General features: G+C 41.0%; 1 protein-coding gene across 6 annotated transcripts in view; it reads left to right on the top strand.

The window, feature by feature from the left end:
- Window positions 1-16,806, top strand: part of wdr17 (WD repeat domain 17) — a 30,303-nt gene extending 13,497 nt beyond the window's left edge. For 3 of the 6 annotated variants that reach the window (XM_086142755.1, XM_086142758.1, XM_086142754.1), the window contains 16 exons: window positions 44-174; window positions 1,199-1,324; window positions 1,694-1,849; window positions 2,298-2,362; window positions 3,026-3,158; window positions 4,900-4,988; window positions 5,391-5,490; window positions 6,037-6,176; window positions 6,914-7,025; window positions 7,128-7,269; window positions 7,492-7,594; window positions 7,704-7,805; window positions 9,745-9,843; window positions 15,492-15,559; window positions 15,778-15,866; window positions 15,953-16,806. In XM_086142755.1, the coding sequence (XP_085998881.1) occupies window positions 44-174; window positions 1,199-1,324; window positions 1,694-1,849; window positions 2,298-2,362; window positions 3,026-3,158; window positions 4,900-4,988; window positions 5,391-5,490; window positions 6,037-6,176; window positions 6,914-7,025; window positions 7,128-7,269; window positions 7,492-7,594; window positions 7,704-7,805; window positions 9,745-9,843; window positions 15,492-15,559; window positions 15,778-15,866; window positions 15,953-16,072 (1,775 nt within the window). In that variant the 3' untranslated portion in view covers window positions 16,073-16,806. Of the gene's footprint in view, window positions 1-43; window positions 175-1,198; window positions 1,325-1,693; window positions 1,850-2,297; window positions 2,363-3,025; window positions 3,159-4,899; window positions 4,989-5,390; window positions 5,491-6,036; window positions 6,177-6,913; window positions 7,026-7,127; window positions 7,806-9,744; window positions 9,844-15,491; window positions 15,560-15,777; window positions 15,867-15,952 lie in introns of those variants that run through there. The other 3 variants (XM_086142756.1, XR_015104466.1, XM_086142759.1) reach the window with 3 other exon arrangements.
- The last annotated feature ends 8,105 nt before the right edge of the window (window positions 16,807-24,911 follow it).

The following is a 24,911-nucleotide window of genomic DNA, read 5'->3' as shown; positions in this document are numbered from 1 at the left end:
TTCTATACCTTTGCTTAACAATGCTGATCATGTTTCCAAGCAGACATAGCAATGGTTCCTGGCTCGCCACCACTGCTTTGTGGCAAAGTGTCAAGGGACATCAAACAGGAGCTTGATAAACTCAGCGGAGACATCACAGCCAAGAAGCTCCTGTGGTTCTCCGAATGCTTTTCGGTACCTGCTACATGTTAACATTGTGTGTTACCTTATTTGGGCTTTGTAATATGGTGCTGCAATTATAAATTTATTTTGCACTTCTGAGTGCTCTTGAGAACGTATCATTCAGAGTCCTGCCAGGCACTCTATTCAAACAGAACTATACAAATGACATTTGTAATTCATAAAAATGAGAGAGGTTTGTGTGTGTGTTTGTGTGAGAGGGCGAGTGAGTGTACTGTATGTGCAGGTGAGAGAGAGAAAATGAGAGACAGTCTTAGTTAGTCATCATCAAACAATAATAAGGCCCTGAAAAAAATAACATTCTACTTTTGATTTCAAACTTGCTTTTTGTCAGATTCAAGCATAAAGTCAGTTGAGGGATTCAAGCACAAAATAAATTCCCCGTGCTGAGAGGAATGTTATACGAGAACCTATATGGATCTTGTCATAATAATGTAATCAGCCAAAACAGCATTTTAAGATGTAAATGTAATTATTTCACTTAACATGGAATTACACAGCAAGGAAGAAAAAAAAAAAACACAAACTTATGCTGTTGCAGGGAAGACTTTTGTTATATTTTTGTGTTTATGAATATACTTTTGACCTACAAACTAATTCTTGTTTGGATAATAAATTATGAATGATTTTGAATCTCATACACAGTTTTTTAACTGATAACAGAAATTAGTCAGAACTTTGAGTGCACTGGCCGCAGCACTACAGCTGAATATGAGGAGCTTGTAATTCCTGTTTTATTTTCTAGTATAAATAAAACCCTGTGTACAAAAAACCCCACATAAAATCAAATCCAAATTAAACTCAGTACTAAAAAGTAATAACAAAAATCATAAGCCTCTTCTGGACAAATCCTATTTTTATCCTACTTTAATTTTTTATTTGAAATGTAATGTTTTAAATAAAATAACGCAAATATGTATATACATATGTAAATTCTGTATGTATGCACACACTTGTGTATATACTGTATATGCACTGTATATGCATATTTATATATTTACTGTATGTTTTCTGATAGCCACCAGGCGGCAGCAGTAACCTGTGGGACTTGGTGTCAGTCATTAATGGTCAGGATGACTCACTGCTCCCAAGCAGCTACAGCAAGGGAGTGATGCACATGAAGCACCTACTTAAGTTTAAAACGGTGAGATTCCTTGTGTCAGAACAGAGATGCATTTAGTAACTCAGTGACAGGGCTTAACAAACATCACATATGCAACACAAATGTACTGTGGAAAATGAGCATTATTACAGTTCCACTTTTACCAATTATTTTGAAGCAATTCTGAAAGTAATTTTAAAGTATTTTATTACTTAAGCCTGGTTATTATTATTGATTATTGGTGAGCCAATGAAATCATTTATGTTTAGACCTTGCTATATTGTTTTTGCAATCATTACATTTAAACTGTATCGGCATCTGTCTTTAATATTGTGATTTTTAAGTTGGAATTTTATATGTCAGATGTCTCTTCACTATCACTTTCTGCTTTTGTATTGCCTGCTGTCACAGTCAGAGGCCCAGGAGCTCACTATAGTCAAGATGTCAAAGTTTGGAGGAGGCATTGGAGCTCCCAGTAAAGAAGAGCGCCTGAAAGAAGCAGCAGATATCTATCTGAGACTGGGACAACTTCAGCGATACTGTGAATTAATGGTGGAGCTTGGACAGGTATATTTGTATGTCTACTTTCAAGATAGCTTTTCTTCATATATTTGTCCAGCCAGACCTCTGTAACAACTCTACATTACCTGTTATGTTTGAAGGGTAGAGTACAAAAGAAATCTTGCCTATATTTGCCACAAAACCACACACTACTATGACAAGTATACCCATCTTTTTTTTTTGTTGGTTGTTTTCACATTTCCTATATCTCAATGTTCTAAAGAATAAAAAAAAAAAACAGCCTGTTTTTTGAAGGAATGAATGATTTTCTATTGAAGCCCCCTTGTAACTAGTGATCTTTGTTGATTGTGGTGGAAATCCAAATTTTAGTATGATTATTTTGATGTTCTAACAGCAATAGCTAACTGTGCGGACAGTAGAAATCAGTTAATGCAAATGAATTGACTATGCTGATAAGGTATGAAATTTGTTTGAAAGAATGTTTCTCTTTTAGTGGGAGAAAGCATTATCCGTGGCACCAGGAGTATCCCTGAAGTACTGGAGCAAACTCATGCAGAGGTGAGACATTTCTTAGATTGCCTCTTTCAGGTTTGTAGTATAAACTGATTAATTTTTTAGTGGCAATGAACCAGGCTGCAATTTTTAAGTGAGCCAAGTCTGACAGTTACAGACCACCAATGGTCCGAGTGTAAATTAAGAGAAAACAGTCTTTTTTATCTCTGGCTACCTCAGTCATGGGGTAAGGGCAAGGGATTAAACAGGAATAAAACAGCTTTTCAAAGCCAAGTTAAATACTTTCCAGGTATTTCAAGGTGCATTTTTAGCTTGTCCAGTATCCCAAGCAGGACCCAATTCAAATATATGTTATTTTTAATCAGTTACAAAAAAAAAAAAAAAAAGATAAACTAGTCAAGTGAAATGTAGTAACACCTCTAACTTAGCCTGTAAGTACCATGTCAGATTATTATACCAGATAAATATATATATATATATATATATATATATATACATATATATATAATAAAAAAATATATATATATAAAAATAAAAAAATATATAACCAGATAATACCAGATAATAATATACCAGATAATATTATACCATGGTAATATTTTTTTAAATTTTTATTTGGATGGTCAGTGTGCAGCTTTGTCCAATTCTGGTGCAAAACATTGTTTAATTGCTCTAAAGATAAAGCTACACAAAATGCTGGTGTTGCAGGAGAGCAGAACAGCTGATGGCTGAAGACAATGATGATGCAATTCCATACTGCATTGCTACAGGAGACACAAAGAAACTAGTAACCTTCTTCACTGGCAGAGGACAACTGTTGGAGGCCTTACTGATAGCACAGGTACAGCTACACAGTTTTTTGAATAATGAATAAGTACTGATCGATGGTGGTGCTGTATATTGAAAATCTAATTTAAACATTGATAAAATGGTTCAGCATTTATCTCCAAATATAAAAATCAATCGTAATATATTATGTAAATTATCTGATTAGTTAGTTGTATAAAACATTCCAAAATGTATACCAGTATTATTTTGACAGTTATATGGATTAAATGCAGGATTCACTCACACTGTTTAGACCAGCAGCCCCCAACCTTTTTTGCGCCACGACCGCTTTAATATCAGACAATATTTTCATGTACCGGCCTTTTAGGTATGTTGGATAAATGCAACGAAATACAATGATACGACCAAGAAAAAACGCTGGTATTTTGTAAATATAAAATAAACGGGAATCCACAATGTACTTGTATATAACTTTATTAGTAGCATCCTCCTGACCTCCGCCAACAACATAATAAGAGTAACATCCTCTCTGCCCCCATAACGCCCTCTGGTCGCTATGGTTACACTTAAACATGCCTTCAAAATAAGATACACCACAAAACATATGTAAAGAACATGAAAAATACAACTCACCATAACGCCAAATCAATGAGAGCCCTGAGCTTGTTTCTTTGCAGGGCAGGCATGGTGCGTGGGAGTCACCTGTCACGATAAATCCATATTTTAAGTAGGTCTCCTACTACTTGTCTGTGAAATGCAGCTTTCTTTTTCTTAGTGGTCATAGGCTCTTCTTCTGTCTCCTCACTGGGCCTTTTCCCCTTTGCAAAGACATCTGTATTTTTTTTGCTTTTTTTCACTAATTTTGCTAGCTTGAAGGTTTAAGATTAGCATCAAGTATCACATGACCGAGACAAGCATCTTGACATGCATCAAGAGTGAGTCATAGACGGATGTTAAGGGGAGAATTAGGTCATTTTTCAAAATAAATCATTGTTCAGACTCAGATAATAAGTAAAACAGAGTTACTGTAAGTTATGTATTCTTTCTGTGCGGCCCGGTACCAAAAGACACCATGGGCCGGTACTGGTTCTTGGCCCAGAGGTTCGGGAAGACCAAAGTCTGAAGCAAACCACATGACAAATTATTTTCATTTGGATTATTAACAAGCAGACATCCAACATCTTCCAATTATCAGAATATTGTAATTCCCACAATGTCAAATTTCAATATTCAACTATACATCCATTCATGATCTCCTGCTTGTCCAACACTTAGGGTTGTGGGGATGCTGTCATTGGGCAATAGGCAGGGTACATCCTGGCCACATTGAGACAAACTACCATTCACTCAATGAATCTCGGATCTGACGAATTTGGGCTTACCAATTGACAGCCTGCATGGTTTTGGGGTCATGGGAGGAAAATGGAAAAACCACAAGGAAACCCATACAAGCAAACTCCACACAGAAAGGTTACCTATCAGAAATGAACTACGGACCTTCTAGTTCTGAGCCAGAAGTGCTAATCACTACGCCACCCTTGTTTGAAAGTGTTATGATTTTTTTGGAAAAAAAAATTGGAAAAATATTTCCCTCGTTCTTTAAATTGATGGAGCTGGTTTTAGAATTTTTTAGACATGTCAGCATTTTTAGATTCAATATTACATGCCATTACATAATGCATTTAGCACTGTGCCTTGAATCAGCACATATCAATGACTTGATTCAGCTAAAATTCATTCCTGATATATCAGTATCTATTTTTATGTGCTTATGTCAGTATTTTAATTTTCAGGGGGCATGTGAGGGGAACATTCGGTCTCTTCAAAGTTCCTTAGTCAACCACATTACAAATGATGTGGATAACAGACAACAATACCAAAGGTAAGACTTGCAAATACACAACCTTATGTCAACATCCTCTTATTTATTGAGTTGAAGCCAAACTGAAACTGGAAGTAAAACAAGCAGTTCCTATTGTTCAAAAATGACAGTATAGTCTTTTGTTTTTTGTGAAGTATCATCCATTTTTATCCATCTTTTTTCTACTGTTTACATACTTTATCGATTTAAAATGCCGGGACTCCCTAAAAAGATGCATTAATCTTGCATAATGACATTAAAAACTCAAGAAAGAATTGGAGTCCCGAGAAAGTCACTCTCAAGTTTTCCATACAGTGCCATTTTGTATATTTTTCATCCAGTAAAGATTTAATGCAAATAGAGCATTTCAAAACATGTCTCAGTCAATAATTTTTAACCGTTTTAACGGAAATTTGGGTCCAGTGTCCTTCATAAAGTGTCTCAAGAATTGGCTGAGTGGTACTTCCAGGATGGGCGGTCAGTTCTAGCAGCGTGCTGCCATCTAGCTGTGGACAATATCAAGGTACACAGGTTTTTTCTTGTTTCCACTTTAAATATGTATTTGTTCCTTCTATCTGTATGAAATATGTTTGTGTAATGATGGGCCGGGTCACCACAAGATGCGATACATATAAAAAAAAAAACGCATTTGTTAGCATTTGAGTACACCTCACGCTCATCTGACATTTGCTCTGAAAATAAAACCAGCTTGGTTTTGAACGCTCTGACGTTTGCTTGCATTTCATGCATACACCGGTTTTTCCCTTGTAGCTTCATGTTCAGCTCATTCATGTGTGTCAGTATGTCCACAGTAAAGGCCAAATCACAAAGCCAGTATGTGTCATCCAGCTCAGGAAAATTCTCAAGTGTTCTCAAGTAGCTCCAAAAATGAAATAATCTCCTGTTCGAGCTCCCACATACATTGATCCAATCATTCAATCATTCACATCAAGTATGAATTCTGTACCAATCTTTAAAAAGACCATCGGGCCGGATGTGTAAATATATAATCTATTATATGTAATATAGATATATTATATAACTTATGTTTTTTCCCCCACGTTTCCAGTTAGCCATGTCGAGTCTTATCCGAGGTAATGAGTTGGAGTTGGCTGCATGTGTGGGTATCGTCCTTGGAGAAGCAGCCAATCAGAGCACCGCTTACTGCCTTGAACTCCTGTCCAGGAAGTACATGGCCGCGCCTACATGGTTAATTTCACAATTTATTTTAAATGTGTGGTTTGCTTTGAACAATGAAGATATAGTATATACTGTAGCTTGTTGTCTCCACCATAATGTAACCCTACCTATTCAGGTGAAAGCCATCATGAAGCATCTAGTAATTTAAATATGTTGGATTAACTGAGGTAATGCCCCTTGAACTTATTACAAACGTTAGTGTGCAGCTTTTTTTCTTTTGATTAATTGATTTGTGTTTTTTAACAGTAAAGGAACAGCCTTGTAATCTTTCTTGACCCAGTGAATGAAGAAACATGTTTACTGTGTGGATTGTGAACAAATTTTGCATTTATATGACAATGCAAAGGGCTTCAGGATGCTGATTTCTTTAGCAAGTAACTTTGTCATACAAAGATTTTTTTATAAAGTACACAAGATTCAGCCTATTATCTATTGGTCAGATGGATAGTTAATGTTTTAAATCACAAGCATAAAAGGTCAGTTATAATTCCAGGTATAACTTCACTGTATTGGCTACTAAAACCACTAATCCAAAGTTTTTTCTCATAAATTGGTTCAAATTTACAAAATCATTTTTTCAGTTGGACTCTCAATCTGCAATTCATATATTTAAGGACTGTGTGTTGTGTTTGATGTATCTCAATTCAACTATTCAGATTGTAATGGATACTTCTTTTTACTGTTTCTTATATTGACAGTTGTCGATTTTCTTGTTGTTTCTTTATCTTCGTTGTGAATATGTATAGGGAGCTCTCCACTAATCTACTGAAAATGATTCCTGAAAACCACATTTTACTGGTTAAGGTGTGTGCATATTACCCAGGAACCACTGTAGAAATCAACCAGTTATATGAAAGGGTAAGTGGGCTGTCTTAGGCGTCAACATAAACAAGTGAACACTAAATAACTGTAGTCATGGTTATTACATGGACTATGACCATGTGTTGTTTGTCATTCAAGTGCGGTCTCCCTTCATTAGAGGACTGTAAGCCTTTGGCAGAGGAAGCTGAGACACAAGGAGATCTGTTTTCTGCTGTTAAATTTCACCTCCTGAGTTCAGAGCCTGAGAACGCCCTTCATATTGGAATAGATTACATCAAAGGTACCAATACTTCATGTGTATGGTGACATCCGCAAATTTCACATGTGATCAGTCTTTAGTTCTGGAAGCTTATTTCTTGATGTCTTTTACAAACTTGGCTATGTTTTCTGGATGTATGTAAACATTCCTTGGGCTGGGGTTGAAGAATTGCAAAAGTGAGACATGAAAGTCTCACACTGGTGTTTTTAATTAACAATTGCCTGTAATTTTTACCCCCATCAGAACAGCTGTCTGGCTCTGATTGGACTGTCGATGATGTTCATCCAATACTTGACTTGATGAGTTACATCAGAACCGACCGCCTAGTTGTGGCCAGTTTGACCGAGTAAAACCTAAATTGTTCAATTTACACCCCTAACATATTACATTCTTATTCCTCATTCATTGTTTAATTAATCATGTGTGTGTATGTGTGTATGCGTGTGTGTGTGAAGAGCCCGTAGTGAGCTGTTGATCTTGTGTGGTTATATTGGTGGTTTGCTGGCCATCAGAAGGAAGTACACCAGCATTGTACCTGCACTCTACGAATACACCAGGTAATTTAACAATAAAAAGCTTGACGAAGTTTAAAATAAGAATATTTCATGTTAATATAGGTTTATTCCCACCTCACAGCAAGCAGGACCCTGGTTCAATCCCCATTGGGGGCTTTTCTTTGTGGAGTTTGCATTCTCCCCATGTGGTTGTGTGGGTTCCCTTCGAGAATGGAAAATTGAAAAAAAAATGCTGAGATGTGTATGTCCATGAGTAGGAGGATAATGAATGAGTGGATTGTTAAAAAAAAGTAAAAGTTTATAAATTCCAACCTAAAGTTTTAACAAAATAAAAAGGATGAATAAAATAGGATAGGAAAAGAGCAAATGTGCATGTCCAGCAATGTCTACCCAAACCTCTTATACACCTAGTGCACACTGAGGAGCTTCTTCACATATTCATCAACATTCACCTGGGATATGGCTTGATGATGTCCCTAATAGGGGGCAATAGGTCTCCTCCTTTTCTTTGCTTAGATTTTGCACACCCTTGATCCAACCATTCTTTTCGGTTTGACGCTGTCCTTAGACTGTCAGTGACAACTGACAGGTACTCAGGTTGCCACCATGGCAAGAACTAATGACCTTCTGACCACAGCTCAGGGAAATTACTTTTACAATGGAGAGCTTGAACATGGCCTTATCAGATTCTACATTCTTAACTGGTTCCTTATTGTAGGAGAAACACCTCTAGTGTGAACTAAAGAAAATAGATTCCATTCTGACTGACTTTACCTATGTAGGTTTGCCAGGTCTGACCATCATTGTCTTGTTGAATCTGATCTAACCTACAACCAGTTGGGATTTGTCTGACCATCACCCAAGTGACTGAAGCATGCAGCTGTATATTCACTTACCGGTATTTATGTAAAAAAAAAGATTGACCCCGTCCTGTGGTGACTGGCCCAGCAGTTACCCACATGTCAATGGGCGCTGCTCCCACATCAGGCTTCAACAGGATGCCCTATTACATCATCGGAATTGCTTTAAATCTTTTGATGTCCAATAACCACCACTCTTTTGGGAATCACCGGAGCCTCATTTCCCACACAGTTGTCAGGATCAATGGGACACACGATCTCCTTTACCTTGATAAGATGTCCTTGTGTAGGACAAGAGGAACTCATTTCAGTTTAAAAAGTCAACAGTTCCTCTGAACATGAACTGTTTTTTTGCAAAAAAAAATTCTTATTTTAAGCCAATGGAGAAATAGTAAAGTTGTGTTAATGCACAAAATCCATGTAAAAGGATTATTGCCGTCCTGTCCCACTCCCATTTTGGCAAATTCGCATTGTGATTGTGGGTGCAGGGTGTATGCTCACTGACTTGTATCTGTATATCAAGTGCAAAAGTTAAAAAATGTAAAAATAACTGTTAAGCCACAAAAGCAGTGTTTTTTGTATCTTTTTCTTTTCTGTGGTAGATTGATTACTTACAGAAAGAAATGTCCTTATAAATCCTTTCAATCACTGCCCTATAATGTGTTCCCTTATTTATTTGTATTACGTCGTCCCTAACTACCCATGTCTCTTCTATGTAACTTAAGCCTTGTCAAATTATCTGGTGTCACTGTGGACTGCAAAGTAAGAATTTCAATATACAGGGAAACATGTTCTACAAATGACGATAAACACATTGAGTCCTTGAATCCTGGTATCCTTATATGAGGATTCAGGGTTTCAAGGTCATAATATATACAAAATATTTGCCGTCCCATGGATGTTGCCAGTATTATGTGACATCAGATAACTATTCAGTTGAAAAGCTTAATAGAAGTGAATACAAGACAATCAAACACATAATGTGCTAATTATCAAAAAGGTGCAGAGTCTTAGTGATTATATGACACCTGGCTGCACATACACAAATTAGATTGTGAATTAAAAGCCATAATCTGGCTGAATGTGGATGAATGATCCTTAACATCTGGTTCTTTTCCCAGTCAGTTGTTAAAGCGGAGGGAGGTGAGGGTTCCTCTGGAGATTGAGCAGCTGTCTGTAGAGCTGGAAGCCTGGCGGGCCTGTACACAAACTAACAGCAAGTAGGTCACCCAGCCATACACACACACACACACACACACACACACACACACACACACACGGTCATGAACATGTAATAAGCCTAGAACCTCTGAAGTGTAATGACTGGATGGCAGTGTTATATATTCAGCGGTAATGAAAAACCTCCTAATAGTAGAGCAGAGAGTTAGCTTTCTCTGCCCTCCTCTTCCATGACTGCTAGAAAATGTTTAACCAATTATAACCTCATTAATGATGTTATCAATTATGCTATCTTTAGAATGCAAGTGCACGAAGCACGAACTGACAGACACTAGTGCATATACTGCTGAGGAAACAAAGGGTTGCTTCACTCTTTTCATCCATTTTTGAAAAGATGATTCACCTAAACAAAACGCACACGCATGCACACACACACACACATTCATGCATACACACACACACACACACACACACACACACACACACACACACGTGGGCACAAACACATGCATTTTTGTTGTAGATTGATGGAATTAAGTACACTATGAAGTATGATATCTTGAATAAATTCACTGGGCCAACTGTTATGATAGATTTGCAGAGCAAGTTTGAGCTGCATTAAAGTGATAGAAACATTAATGATTGTCATTCAAGGTGGGGAAAAGACAAACAGGACTACATTATCTTTTAACATTTCTCTGTAAAGATTCTGACCCAAACTTTGTCCGAATTTTCGAGGCATTGAACTCTGGATACCTAGTTCAGATGTACACGCATCAATACATTAAAATAAGCGGCTAAGTGAGTCTGTTGTGTAGGACTAGGTGTTGGTATCCCTTGATGAAAGCATACCTAAGGCACCGATGAGACTCTGTGGGGTTTCAAGTGAGGGATGGCCTCCTTCGGGTTGACAAGTGAGCGCCCTCCTTCATGGATGTTTCGCTGATTGGCCCACGACATCTCGAGAGGGTTCAGCAGTGAATCCCAGCGTCCCAGGTTCACTCCCTAGATGCCATCAGCTCACCTGAAGGCCCACGTTGGATCTCTTCTCTTCAGCCACAGGCACTGGCTCCCATTTTCAGCAGCCCTGGAGAAGTCCTTGACTACCTGTCTGTGGGCACGTCCTTTAATTCCCATCTCCCCGAGTAGCCTAGATGTTGATGTGGCTATGAAACCTCTGCAGCCTATTTCCGCTGGACGAACCTTCGCTTTCCAGCCTTGTCGCTGAGCATCTGTGACAAGTTCAGCATATCTCAGCTTCTTCCATTCATAGGCCTCCTCCACTGCCCCCTCCCAGGGCACTGTGAGCTCTATGATGTAGACGAGCCTGAGTGATGATGACCACAGAACGAGGTCCGATCGCAAGTTGGTGGATGCGATCTCAGCTGGGAAGCAAAGTTTCTTGTCCAGGTCCGCTAGCAGCTTCCAGTCCCGTGCACTGGCCAGTGGCCCAAGGTCAGTTCTCGTGGGGGGAGGCTGGCTTGCCCCTCCTGCACGAATGGAGTTGTGTGCCAACGGGATGACGGGGGAGGAAGGGCCTTCGCGTTCATCCGGCGAGTTTCCAGCACCGGTGCAAGGCATTTTAGTACCTGGTTGTGTCGCCAGGTATAACGGCCTTGGTTGAGGCTGGTCTTGCATCCCACTAGGATGTGCTTCAATGTTGCTGGGCTGGAGCATAGAGGGCATGTAGGGTCTTCGCCATACCACTGGTTTAGATTTGCAGGACATCATATGCTGCCCTGATAGTAAAGCTGGCCCTGAAGGCCTCCATCTCCCACAGATCTTTCCAGGAGATCTTCCGCTTCTCGACTCCCTCCCATGTCATCCACTGCCCTTGCTTCGCCTGTGACACATCTTGTGCGCGCCTTCCCGTTTCCTCCTCCCGGCAAACTTCCTGGACCACCAGCTTGCGTCTCTGGGCTGGATTGGCCGTATATATAGAGTGTCTGTATGATAAAAAAATGAACAAACTATGCCATTTAATTGTTAATTGAGAGCTTTAAAATGAAGAACCAGAGTTGAAGTGGCAGAATTGAAAATTTAAAAAATTCTATATATGGATAGACCCTCTATGGCTTGGATGTCAGAAAGCTAAGTTTTTAAATCTTCAATTCTAGTGACTTCATTTGCCTTTATTAGATTTCTTCTGATCCAAAATGAAGAAGCCCCGAGAATGAGATGCACAATGTCTCAAAATGTCTCGAGTGTCTCGAGGTTACAATTTTTTAACACAATACCATACATATATGTCTCTCGTCTCTCTCTCTCCCTATATCTTCTTCTTCTTCTTTCGGCTTTTCCCGTCAGGGGTCGCCACAACGAGTCAACTCTCTCCATCTAACCCTATTCTCTGTATCCTCCTCTCTCACACCAACTACCTTCATATCCTCTCTCACTACGTCCATAAATCCTCTCTTTGGTCTTCCTCGAGACCTCTTGCCTGGCAGCTCCAATTCCAGCATCCGTCTACCAAAATATTCTCTATCCCTCCTCTGTACGTGACCGAACCATCTCAGTCTGGCTTCTCTGACCTTCTCTCCAAAACATCTGACATGTGCCGTCCCTCTGATTGCCTCATTCCTGATCCTATCCATCCTGGTCACTCCCAAAGAGAACCTCAACATCTTCATCTCTGCAACCTCTAGTTCTGCCTGCTGTCTTTTGGTCATTGTAACAGTCTCTAGTCCATACATCGTTGCTGGTCTCACCACTGTCTTGTACACTTATTCTGGCTGAAAGTCTTCTATCACATAGTAACCCTGACACTTTTCTCCACCCATTCCAACCTGCTTGGACCCGTCTCTTGACCTCTTTTCCACACTCTTCGTTACTCTGGACTATTGACCCCAAGTACCTGAAATCCTCCAGCTTCTTGATCTCCACTCCCTGTAGCCTCACCGTTCCACCTGAGTTCCTCTAATTCACACACATATATTCTGTCTTGCTGCGACTAACTTTCATTCCTCTCCTTTCTAGAGCATACCTCCACCTCTCTAGATTTTCCTCTACCTGTTGTCTGCTCTCACTACAGATCACAATGTCATCCGGAAACATCATGGTCCATAGGGATTCCTGTCTAACCTCATCTGTCAGCCTATTCATCACCATTGCGAACAAGAAGGGGCTCAGAGCTGATCCCTGATGGAGTCCCACCTCCACCTTGAACTTCTCTGTTACCCCTACAGCACAGCGTACCAATGTCTCACAGCTAGAATACATGTCCTGCACCAGTCTAACATACTTCTCTGCCACGCCAGACTTCCTCATACAATACCAGAGCTCCTCTCTTGGCACCCTGTCATATGCTTTTTCTAGGTCTACAAAAACACAATGCAGCTCCCTCTGGCCTTCTCTCGTTGTCCTGTGCTCTGCCTTTGTCCTATTTCATCTTCCTTGTCACCAGAGTCATCCTACAAACCACCATCCTATGCTGTCTGGCAACACTCTCACCTACAACTACTTTGCAGTCACTGATCTCTTTCAGGTTACCTCGTCTATACAAGATGTAGTCTACCTGCGTGCTCCTACCTCCGCTCTTACAAGTTACCCTACGTTCCTGTTTTTTCTGGAAAAAGGTATTCACTACAGCCATTTCCATCCTTTTTGTAAATCTACCACCATCTGTCCCTCTGCATTCCTATCCTGGATACCAAATCTGTCCATCACTTCTTCATCCCCTCTATTGCCTTCACCAACATGTCTATTGAAGTCTGCACCAATTACCACTCTCTCATTTCTGGGAATATTCTGCATCACTTCATCTAACTCATTCCAGAACTTCTCCTTCTCTTCAGATTCACATCCCACCTGCGGGGCATTGCCACTAACAACATTGAGCATCACACCTTCAATTTCCAATTTCAGACTCATAAGTCTATCTGACATTCTTTTCACTTCTAGGATGTTCCTAACAAACTCCCTCAAGATAACTCCTACTCCACTTCTCTTCTTGTCTGTACCATAATAGTACAACTTAAAGCCTGCTCATAAGCGTCTAGCCTTAGTACCTTTCCACCTGGTCTCCTGGACACACAGTATATCCACCTTACTTCTCTGCATCATGTCGACCAACTCTCTACCTTTTCCTGTCATAGTCCCAATATTCAAAGTCCCTAACTTCTCTCAGTCCCAGACTCTTTCCTTTCCTCTTCTCTCTCTGCTTCCGAACACGCACTCCTCCTCTTGTTCTTGTTCTTCGACCCACAGTAGCCCAATTTCCATAAGTACCCTGTAGGTCATCAGTACCAATGGTGGTCGTTGTTAACCCGGTCCGCGACCGATCGTGTATGGTATAGTTATGGTTGACGTATGGTATAGTTATGGTTGACTCGCATGTTTGGTTTTGGCAAAAGTTTTACGCCGGATGCTCTTCCTGACGCAACCCTCTGCATTTATCCGGGCTTGGGACCGGCACAGGGAGGCACTGCTCCTTGCCCCCCCAAGGCAGGCTTGGAGAGACACAGGCCAGTGCTGCCCTGTGGCTGCATTCCTCTCTCCCCATATATATATGTACTCTCTCCTACACATGTACACACATACATTTTTTTCATAGTTTGTCTGCTATGTCTCTTTCCTAGTCCCTGCCAAAGAAACGTCAACTCATTTTGGACGCTTGTATCCGCAATCTCGTTCTTTCAGTTGCTACCCACAGCTCGTGACAATAGGTGAGGGTGGGAACGTAGATCAACCGGTAAATTGAGAGCTTCGCCTTTTGGCTCAGCTCCCTGTTCACGACAAAAGACCAGTACAGAATCTGCATCGCTGCAGATGCCGCATCTGCCTATCAATCTCCCGCTTCATCCTTCCCTCAATCGTGAACAAGACCCCAAGATACTTGAACTCTTCTTGAGGCAGGACTTCTTTCCCGACCTGGAGTGGACATTTCACTCGTTTCCGACTGAGCACCATGGTCTCGGATTTTGAGGTGCTGATCCTCATTCCGCCCGCTTCACTCGGCTGCGATCTGTTCCAGTGAGAGCTGGAGCTCATGGCCAACAGAACCACATCATCTGAAAAAAGCAGAGACTCAATCGTGTGGCAACCAAACTGGATCCCCTCAATGCCCTGGCTGCACCTAGAAATTCTGCCTATAAAAGTTATGAACAGAATAGGTGACAAAGGGCAGCCCTGGCGGAGTCCAACTCTCACCGGAAACGGGTCCAACTTACAACTGTCAATGCGGACCAAGCTCCGACACTGATCATATTAAACAGCCCGTTTGATGGGGTTCGGTACCCCATGCTCCTGGAGTATCCCCCACAGGGGATAAATTCAAATTTTTTGAAAGCGGATTAATTTTCCATGTTTCCCCTATAATATTTCACAACGCAGCCTCAGGTCAAGTATGCTCAGGAAAAACATGCATGTTATGTGTGTTTTTTTGCAAATACTCCTCACACAATTGCAAACAGAAACTGTTCCTGCCCATGCTTCTTGATTGACTGAGCATTAGTCCTCCTTCCTAGGTATTTTTGGGTAATCAAGAAACTGATTTTTCATTGTCTGGTGCAAATTCATCCAATTTGTGGATTCTAGGCCTGGGACATGATGCAGTTAATATAGTTTTCATTTGGAGTGCTAAATATGTCTTTGTTTTGTTTTGTTTTCTAAGTCACTTTTTTGGAAATTCATTTCTTTCATGCTCCTGGGGGAAAGAAAGTTTAAAATAGTGTCTGCTTTTCTTCAAAAGTCCTCCATCTGACTGTCAAAAAGAGGAGTTTAGCTGCTTGGAGAAGAGAGTCCAGCCAACAACCACAGGTAATTTTAAATTTGCTGAACATTGTTTATCAGGAAATCAAAGAGCTTTTGGCAGTGACATACACAGACTGTCTATTAGTGAATGCCTCACAAAGGAGTTGGGGCATGTAGGCTATTTTATATTATTTAAACCCTATGCTAATTTAGTGTATAAATGTTCTGTGGCATGAATCAGTCATTCACCAGAAACCCCTCCTTTCCCCCCTCTGTGTTGTTAGTGTTGTGTGGAGCAGATTATGTAACAGGTTCAAATCTTCCTAGCCACTCAGATGTTCAGCTGTCCTGTTTCACGGGCCACAGAATCCAGGTGTGTTTCTCTGCTTCACTGGCTTGAGTGTGTCGTCACTCATTCACACATTCTTACAATGCTGAAGTTTTCTTTTCTACACACAGGGTCCAGTGTTTATATTGGAGGACGGCAAATCAGCAATTTCCCTTAACGATGCTCTAATGTGGGCAAAAGTTAACCCATTCTCGCCTCTAGGGACAGGACTCCGTATCAACCCCTTTTAACTCATACAGAATACTGAGCTAACAAACAGCAGTGGAGATGTTTATGTATTAATATTCAAGTTGGATAAAAACTCTGGTCATAGACTGTGTATAAAGATGGACAACATTAAGGCTCTCCTGAAGAGAGGTATATACCCATTAATATGGACAGACCAACCCACTGACGTGTTTGTTACTAGGATGGTGACAACACACCAGTGTCCAGAGGTAATTTACTCAGGATCAATTGGAGTATGTGCATCTCAAAGAAATAGAACATCATGGGAAAGTTCAATATTTTTCAACACTAATTTCAGAAGTGAAATGCATACATAATATAGACACAGAATGAAATATTTCAAGCCTTTATTTCTTGAAAATTTGATGATTATGGCATAGAGATAGTGAAACGCAAAATTCGATGTCTCAGAAAATATTAAAATTACAAAAGATGAAAAAAAAATAGTATATTTAACAGTATAGTCAGGCTTTTGAAAAATATGTTCTCATGCATAGTAATACCACGATCATTGAAACAGCTTTTGGCACCTGTGGCAGTGTGGCCAGGTGCAAAAACCAACGCAAATTGAAATTCACTGCCTGATTTTTGAGGTCGACTCCAGACAAGCAGCTGCTGAGTCTGCAATTTTTTTTTTCATTTTTATTAATTTTCCTGCTGGAAAATTTAATTAGCATCTCTATGAAGTCAGCAGAAGGAAGTGCTCTAAAATTTCCAGGTAGATGGCTATGCTGATTGTGGTCTTCATAAAACATAGTGGACCAACCTCTGCCCATGTCATGACAGCCCAAATCATCACTGACTGTAGAAACTTCACATTTGACTTGAACATTGTGGATTCTGTGCCTCTCCACTCTTCCACCAGACTCTGGGACCTTGATTTCCTAATGACATAAAAAATTTACTTTCATCTGAAAAGAGGACTTTGGATTACTGAGCAACAGTCCAGGTAAGACGCTTCTGATGTCTCTGGTTCTGTGGTGGTTTGTCACGAGGAATGCAGCGATTGTGTAGGAGTCATATGTGGCTAGGGGCTCTTGATGAGCTGACTCCAGCCTCAGTCCACTCTTTGTGAAGGTTCCCCAAATTCTCAAATTGATTTTGCTTGACAATCCCATCAAGGCCATGGTTATCCATGGTTATCCCTTTTGCTGGTGTACCTTTTCTACCTCCCCTTTCCTTCCAGTCAACTTTCTATGAATGCTCTTGGATGCAGCACCTGTGAATGACCAACTTATTAGCAATGACCTTTTGTGGCTTATCCTCCTTATGGAGGGTGTCAATGACTGTCTTCTGGACATTTGCCTACTCAGCTGCCTTCCCCATGATTGTGACGCCTACTAACTCAGACTCAAGGACCATTTTAGGGCTTTTTTGAGTTAAGTTGTTGGTTAAGGCGTGACACCCCAATACTCCAATATTGAACTTTTTCACATATATTCTCATTTTCTGAGAATTTTGTGTTTAGTCATTTGGAAGCCATAATAATCAACATTTCAAGAAATAAAGGCTTGAAATATTTCACTCGATGTGTAATTAATATATGAATGTGTTTCAGTGTCTGAAATGATTAACAAAATGATTTAAGTTTTCATGATATTCTCATTTTCTAAGATGTACCTGTATTTCTCATGAATATCCAGGTTGGGATGTGTGTATGCAAAGACTCAGTGGTAGACTGGCTGTCTAATTTGACACCCAGTTAATTCAGTAGCTATTTCTGACTGCATTAAGTGGTCTGTTTTTTGATAGCTACAGAAGTGAGACAGAGAAGCTCAAGTAAATCCCCTTGTGAAATCTATTGGTACAGATCATGCACAACATGTTAATTGTGATAAAAAAAGAGGGATATGATGAAAGAGGGAGACTTGACATTGGAGAGACAGCATTATTTTTGTCATGCAGAGGGATTCAGAGCCAAGAACCTGAAGCAGCATGGATGAAAAAAGTAGATAAAGAGCAGCAACAATTCCCAACCCAAAGCTGTATGTAAGAGAACTGTTAGGAATGTTTTTCAGCTTTCACCTCATGATCTGTACAAACCCATGTAATAGTTTCTGGCATTACATGTTTTCTGTAACAGCAGTTAGTTTATAATATGTGCAATGAGTGTATTAGCGATATGCAGTATCTTTAATTTGATGACATTAATCAGACTTTACTTGAGAACAGTTTTTCCCCAATAGATGCAAGATTTGCTTTGGATAGGAGCAGCCCATTGAAAAAAATGCTTTTAGAAGTACAGTTTAAGAGCATTTTGGTGTTGGTGCCTAATAAAAGATGGTGAATCAGTGAACTGAAGAGACCTCTCGGATGAGAGGTTAAACATCTTTTAGTGAAGAAATTCAAGTCCAGTTCCTTTTGACAAGAATGGTGAATAGTGAATCAGTCTTTTCTTCAGTACACAATATACACTAGTCACTAATTAATGTTAAAAAAAAAAATCACATCCCCTTCTGTTTCTTAATTTGTGATGGATAATGGCAGCTGACAAAACCACTGAATATGTGTGCAAAGATAAGGGTAAGAAATAGAAACGATGGATGTGATGCATTGAAGGAAAACGGCAAATATTTTAATTTTGATAATCAATCAAGATGGCAGCAGAAAAAATTGCCCCTACAACTGCTTGTCCTGACAAAATAACTGCACAACAATACTAGATGGAATCATGATGAGACTTGGTTTTCCTTTTACCAATGTATATATTCATATTTGCAATACATTCCGGTTGATGGCACTCTTGTGCAAAGCTGTGTGCAGATACCCAAATTTTCTTTCCTCTGATTTTTATCTGGATGAGAGAAATGGGGTTTTGTGATCCATCTGTATATAGAGCCTATGCTTTTGATAGAATTTGACACAGGTCAGCTTTGAAAATAGCAAACAAACAAATGCTGCATAAAAGGTGACAGCAGAGTCTGACCTTAAGAGACAAGAGGATCCTCTGACAGTCGCCTCTAACCTCCAGCAAGTATTTTCCATTACTTTGTGTTTGTACATACAGTATCAGCATTGAAATATCCCCACTATGGGATGATTAAAGACACATTGTATTATATTCTGTTCTATTTTAACATGGCTTTCCCCCACTGATGTAAAAAGGAAAATGTGAACAATTCTAACACTGCATATTGAGCTAAAATTGTCTGTATTGTTGCATACTGATGGAAAATAAAATGAGTGAAAACAAAAGGAGACTGCTGAGTGTGCAGGTGGAAAGGAAGTGTGTCTCCCACATTTCCACATTCCGCAAATGCAGCTTAATTTGCCTGTGGATGACTAGCTATTACGAAATTCAAGAAAATACTTTATTTCAAGCATGTACTGAAAATATATTGAAGTACAAGAATCAGTGACAACTGACAACTACACACTTAGGGAAGTGAGTGATAGTTGTGATTTGGTCTCAGCAGCGGATGTTATACAACTTTCTGGAAGTTATACTAAACTAAAAATTGGCATCAACTTCTTTTGATTTGTCTTCTATTCATGACAGGAAAACAATGATAAAAAACAACACCATGATTTTAAAATCAAAGGACAGCTCACAAGAGCATTTACAGATGAAGAAAACAAGTAATGTGATGTGTTCAAATACAATTGTAATAATTTTACGGACAAAGTACAATCCAAAAGCTACTGGAAAAACAACCTTGTGCTGGTCTAATTTGCACGGACACTTCCACCATCCGAGTTACTGCACAATCAAGGATTATGAGCAGAGCTTCACATGAAACAGTAAATATTTTCTGTCCTGAACAGACAGATCAAACTTTAATATTATGAAGGAGTCAAATAATCACACTGGGTTCTAGAAACAGTATGTCAAGTAGCTGTGGATGTGTAACATTTTTGTTGAGGAAGTCAGGAAAAAAGCTGTCAACTTAAAAATGCTACTAGAAATTAAACAAAAACAACCAAAACGTCTTGATTTATTAATAGTACAAGCATAGTTTAAATTTTCTATGACAGAAACCTACCATGTCCAGGAGAAACACAATTCAGGAATGTCTTTCACAATTGTTGAGCACTGGAGCACTACATGATTCCCTGTAGGTCAGTAAGCCACATAGAGGATACACACTATAAAACAAAGGCATTGTCAGTCAGATAATCAGGGTCTCCTCAGGGAAAGTGAGGTCCATAGTGTAGTTTCCAAAAGGTAATCCAACAAAAATAGCCTCCTTAAGTGTCTACGGGGGATGTTCTAAAGTGCCCCTGCTATAACCTTTAACTAAAAGCACAGAGACGTGGTGGTATAATTTATCATCAAAAAAAGACTAATTTAAAAAAGGGTAATGGGCATTTAGAAAGAAACTGTAAAAGTAGATTGAAGGAAACCTTGGAATTGCTTGATAAACATTCATGTGAGCAAGGGATCTTTCTGTATACTGTTTCTCAAACTAATAGTAAAAGTTGAAGCAAAAAGGACAGAATGCTGAATAGCAGTATTTTATTTTGCTGTGTATAACATCAGAAATACTACATTCAAACCAAAAATATAAGTTATGTAGCAGGTGCCCTGACATTAAGTTTATGTTGCCTCAGGCAAAATTCATAAGGATACCAGCAGCAAATATAGGCTTGGGAAGTGATGAAAGAATCTAAAAGACTGAAGACTTGGAAGTTAGGACAACACTGAATCAACTGATTGATGCAACACTGAATTCATAGCTCATCATTTTATGGGCACTTCACTATTTCTGTGAATCCAGAGCAAGAACTAGCAGTTGCAAACCTTACTCACTTGGAACACACTGAGTTATTTCCTGAGAGCTGCTGATCTTCTGTGATTTGGAAGTGCACGGTATTGTCCGTTTTTGTGGCTCCTGCCACGGGACCGGACTTTGTTGTCCCGGTGTGTTCAGATTATCATTCAGGGAAAAACGTCACAACGGCCAGGAACTAATCAAGCAAGAATGGTTTATTCAAAGTCAGGAAAATACACTTACGAGATATCCCGGGCCAGAATGAATGTCACCCCGCGAGGATCGTTCGGCTCCTCTAGACACCCGCTGAGACGCGTCCAGTCGAATGTGTAGATGAAGAAGTTCTGGCCCCGATCCAAAGGATCAGGCTCATTTTATACCATTTGGCCAAAAGGGTCGGAGGGAGTCCTGACAATGGCTTCCCCGACCCCCCCGGTTTTACGCTCTCTAGGAGTGCGACCATCTGGGGTGCGGGCGTCGTAAACTGCGCTTCGATCAGAGCTGTTGGTCGGAGGAAGTTTTGATAAACTTCCTTCGACCCCTGGTTTACGCTCTCTTGGACTGTGAGCACCTGGGTTGTGTAAAACCGTGCTTTGATCGAAGTCGCGGTTCGGAAGAAGTCCTGATAATGATTTCCTCCGACCCCCTGGCCATCCCTGGGGGTTGTCATTGGTAAAGGAGGGCACTCCTGGTAAACTTCTCCTGATCCCCTCGGTTTTATGCTCCCTAGGAGTGCGACCATCTGGGGTACGGGCCTCGTAAACTGCGCTTCGATCAGAGCTGTTGGTCGGAGGAAGTTTTGATAAACTTCCTTCGACCCCTGGTTTACGCTCTTTTGGAATATGAGCACCTGGGTTGTGTAAAAACCGTGCTTTGATCGAAGTCGCGGTTCGGAAGAAGTCCTGATAATGACTTCCTCCGACCCCTGGCTCTATCCCCGGGGGGTGTCATTGGAACAACAGGGTAGCGCATTTCTTCACCTTACATGATGGGGTCTCGCAGTTACATTTTACAGTCTTTGCAATTGATAGTGGAATAATGATGTGAGGTTGGAGATTCTATAATTTGACGTAGGAGATTTTGCAAGTCCCTCTCTTGACGTGAGCGTCCCCACGTCACACAAGGACTACAAAAAATAAGTAAATACAACAAATGCGTGCAAACACAAGGTATTATAACGGAATATTCTGACAATCCCTCTCTTGGTGTGACTTTGTCACACCACAACTCCTGAGAATGGCCTAGTACAGTATGCCAGGGTGTAGACTTCATCATTCTAGTGTTCTTAATTGTGTGATTGTTTTAGCTTTGCGATCTTTCTGTATGTTTGGTCCTCTGTCAGGTGCCTTCTTCGTGTTGTGCGTCAGGATCGTGTTGCAGTGAGTGCAGAGGTGCACACGTGCCTCACCGACTTTTTTCTAAAAGTGTTTTTCTTCAGACAGCCGGAGGTGTGTCTACGACCGCCCCTTTCGACTCTTTATTCTTCGTCTTTGCTTTTGCTTGGAGGTCCAGTCTTCTGCTGGTAACACGATGTTCCGAGGAGGGGGAACTGCCTTGGCGCAGTGGTTGAGGTGGAACCACGTCTTATGGCCCTCTACCTGTAGGCTGTGCGATGTCCGCTGTTGCACTCTGAGGGGGCCGTACCACCTTGGCGTCCACCAGCTGCTCTTGAACCTCTTCACATACACCCAGTCGAGAGCCTCGTCGTTTCGGTCCGGTTTTTCGTTGTCTGGTCCAGGCCTGCATTCACTTCGTCTTGCTCCTTTTGGGTAGTGCTACTTGGTTCTAAAGGAGGGGCAGACGGCATGACTATCTCTCTTGCTCTGTTCTTCACGTCCGGCCCCTCATTATCAGTGTCTTCATCGTCTGTTGGGAGGAGTTGTCCCCTCCCCTTTACTGTCCCGGTAATTTCAAACATGGGGAGGAGACTAGTTGAGGGAGCTGCGGGGGAGTCGCTGGGGGTGGAGTAAGGAGGAGGCAGGCTGGGGTGGAGTTGCCGTCTCATCTGAGTTTGATGTTTTGCCTTTCCTGAACATGCGGTCGGGGTGGTGGTGACAGCTGCGGCTATAGTGCAGTCCTCTGTTTGTCCCTCCATTTTTGCCACAAGGTTTGCAATATGTGATAACATACTTACTCGTTCTGAGACAATATCACCTTTCTTGGCCCACTTCCCAGTGTTGCGCCTCCATTTAGGCACGCTACATTCTTCCTCCCACCTGGCTTTACAATAAGATATTTCCATTTTTCCGCTTAATAACTGTGTCTTAAACATTCTTGTTAAAGGTCCGGTGTAATCTGGTTTTGGCCAATAAGTTCGCTTTTTCTCTTGTTTTTCAAATTGTTTAAGTTTTACGGTCATCATCTGGGGGGTGGTGGTGTACACCCCAGACGTGAGCGTTTCTACAATCATATTCCATCTATCGGCGAAGGTGGGGGAACCACCTTTACCCTCCTCCGCCAGCACCATCTTACGATCAGTTTTCTTTGTCATTCACACAGCAATCTGCACTTTCACGCCTACTTCAACAGGCTGCCAGTTTACGTTTGCACCGTTAGGTTTCCACTGACACTGCTGCTTCAGCGATCCGGCACAGCATTCACACACAGAATTCAATATACGTATATTATAACCCTTATCCTTATCCCCCCCCCCTTTTTTTTTTTTTCTGATGTTCTATTGTTTTTTGTCTTCCTGATGTTCTATTGTTTTTTGTCTTCCTAATATTCCATTGTTTTTTGTCTTTCTTTGGCTTTTTGAACACTAACAGTCAGCACGGAGTGATAACTCCCGATTGCCCTGTTAGGTGGGGTCGTAAAACCCCCACTGCGCTTTATTGCCAGTGTCTCAGAGATTTCCTTAATCTCGACTGGTCTCAGACTCAGCCACCATAAATTTTCTATATTATTTAATTCTTTTTGGTTACCAAAACAAAAAAAAAATAAAATAAATAATGGGAACGGTATTTTGAACACTAGCGATCCACACGGCGCGATCAGTTCCGCTGATCCACTAGGTGGAGTTTCCGGCTCCCACTGTCTTCTTTCACAGTGTCTCAGAGGTTCTCCTAACCTCGACCAATCCTACATCACATCATCTCCTCCCTTTCCTCGGGGGCGATCTTTTGAACACTAACGTCGGCACAGACCATTGTCTCACTATGTCTGATATTCCGTTAGGTGGAGTTTTCGGCTCCCACTGTCTTCTTTCACAGTGTCTCAGAGGTTTTCCTAACCTCGACTGGTTATGGATTGATCACCGTTCTCCAGGAGTCCTCGACTCCTCCGGAGGTTCTCTCTCAACCTCAACTTCACTTTACTTCGGATCCCACACAATAACCCTCTGACTCCCCACTTTGATCGATTAGTTCCTCTCCGTCTCTCGTTTTCCCGATTTATTTTCAAATTTCGGTTTTTAGTTTTTTCCCAATTCCAGGCTCTACTCTGTATCAGATTACGGTCATCCGTTGATTCCAGTAATTTATAATATCCAATCACAGTTTTTGGAAAAGGAAACTGCTTACCTTTAGTTGCGCGCGCTGTTTGGAATCGACAGTTTCCGTCCTCGAATACCTTCGAGCCTGCTTTTTTCCCGCTGAGAAATCACGTCGGGAAGACCACACCAGTTGACAATCACATTTGATAATCACGTCGGGGTCACCAATTTGTCCGTTTTTGTGGCTCCTGCCACGGGACCGGACTTTGTTGTCCCGGTGTGTTCAGATTATCATTCAGGGAAAAACGTCACAACGGCCAGGAACTAATCAAGCAAGAATGGTTTATTCAAAGTCAGGAAAATACACTTACGAGATATCCCGGGCCAGAATGAATGTCACCCCGCGAGGATCGTTCGGCTCCTCTAGACACCCGCTGAGACGCGTCCAGTCGAATGTGTAGATGAAGAAGTTCTGGCCCCGATCCAAAGGATCAGGCTCATTTTATACCATTTGGCCAAAAGGGTCGGAGGGAGTCCTGACAATGGCTTCCCCGACCCCCCCGGTTTTACGCTCTCTAGGAGTGCGACCATCTGGGGTGCGGGCGTCGTAAACTGCGCTTCGATCAGAGCTGTTGGTCGGAGGAAGTTTTGATAAACTTCCTTCGACCCCTGGTTTACGCTCTCTTGGACTGTGAG

Source organism: Fistularia commersonii, chromosome 35, assembly GCF_037954325.1.
Source record: "Fistularia commersonii isolate RoL2024-O1a breed Wild chromosome 35, RoL_Fcom_v1.0, whole genome shotgun sequence".
Classification (NCBI taxonomy): Eukaryota; Metazoa; Chordata; class Actinopteri; order Syngnathiformes; family Fistulariidae; genus Fistularia; species Fistularia commersonii.
The sequence above is the reverse complement of the archived record's forward strand: the minus strand, read 5'-3'. Positions and strand labels throughout refer to the sequence as shown.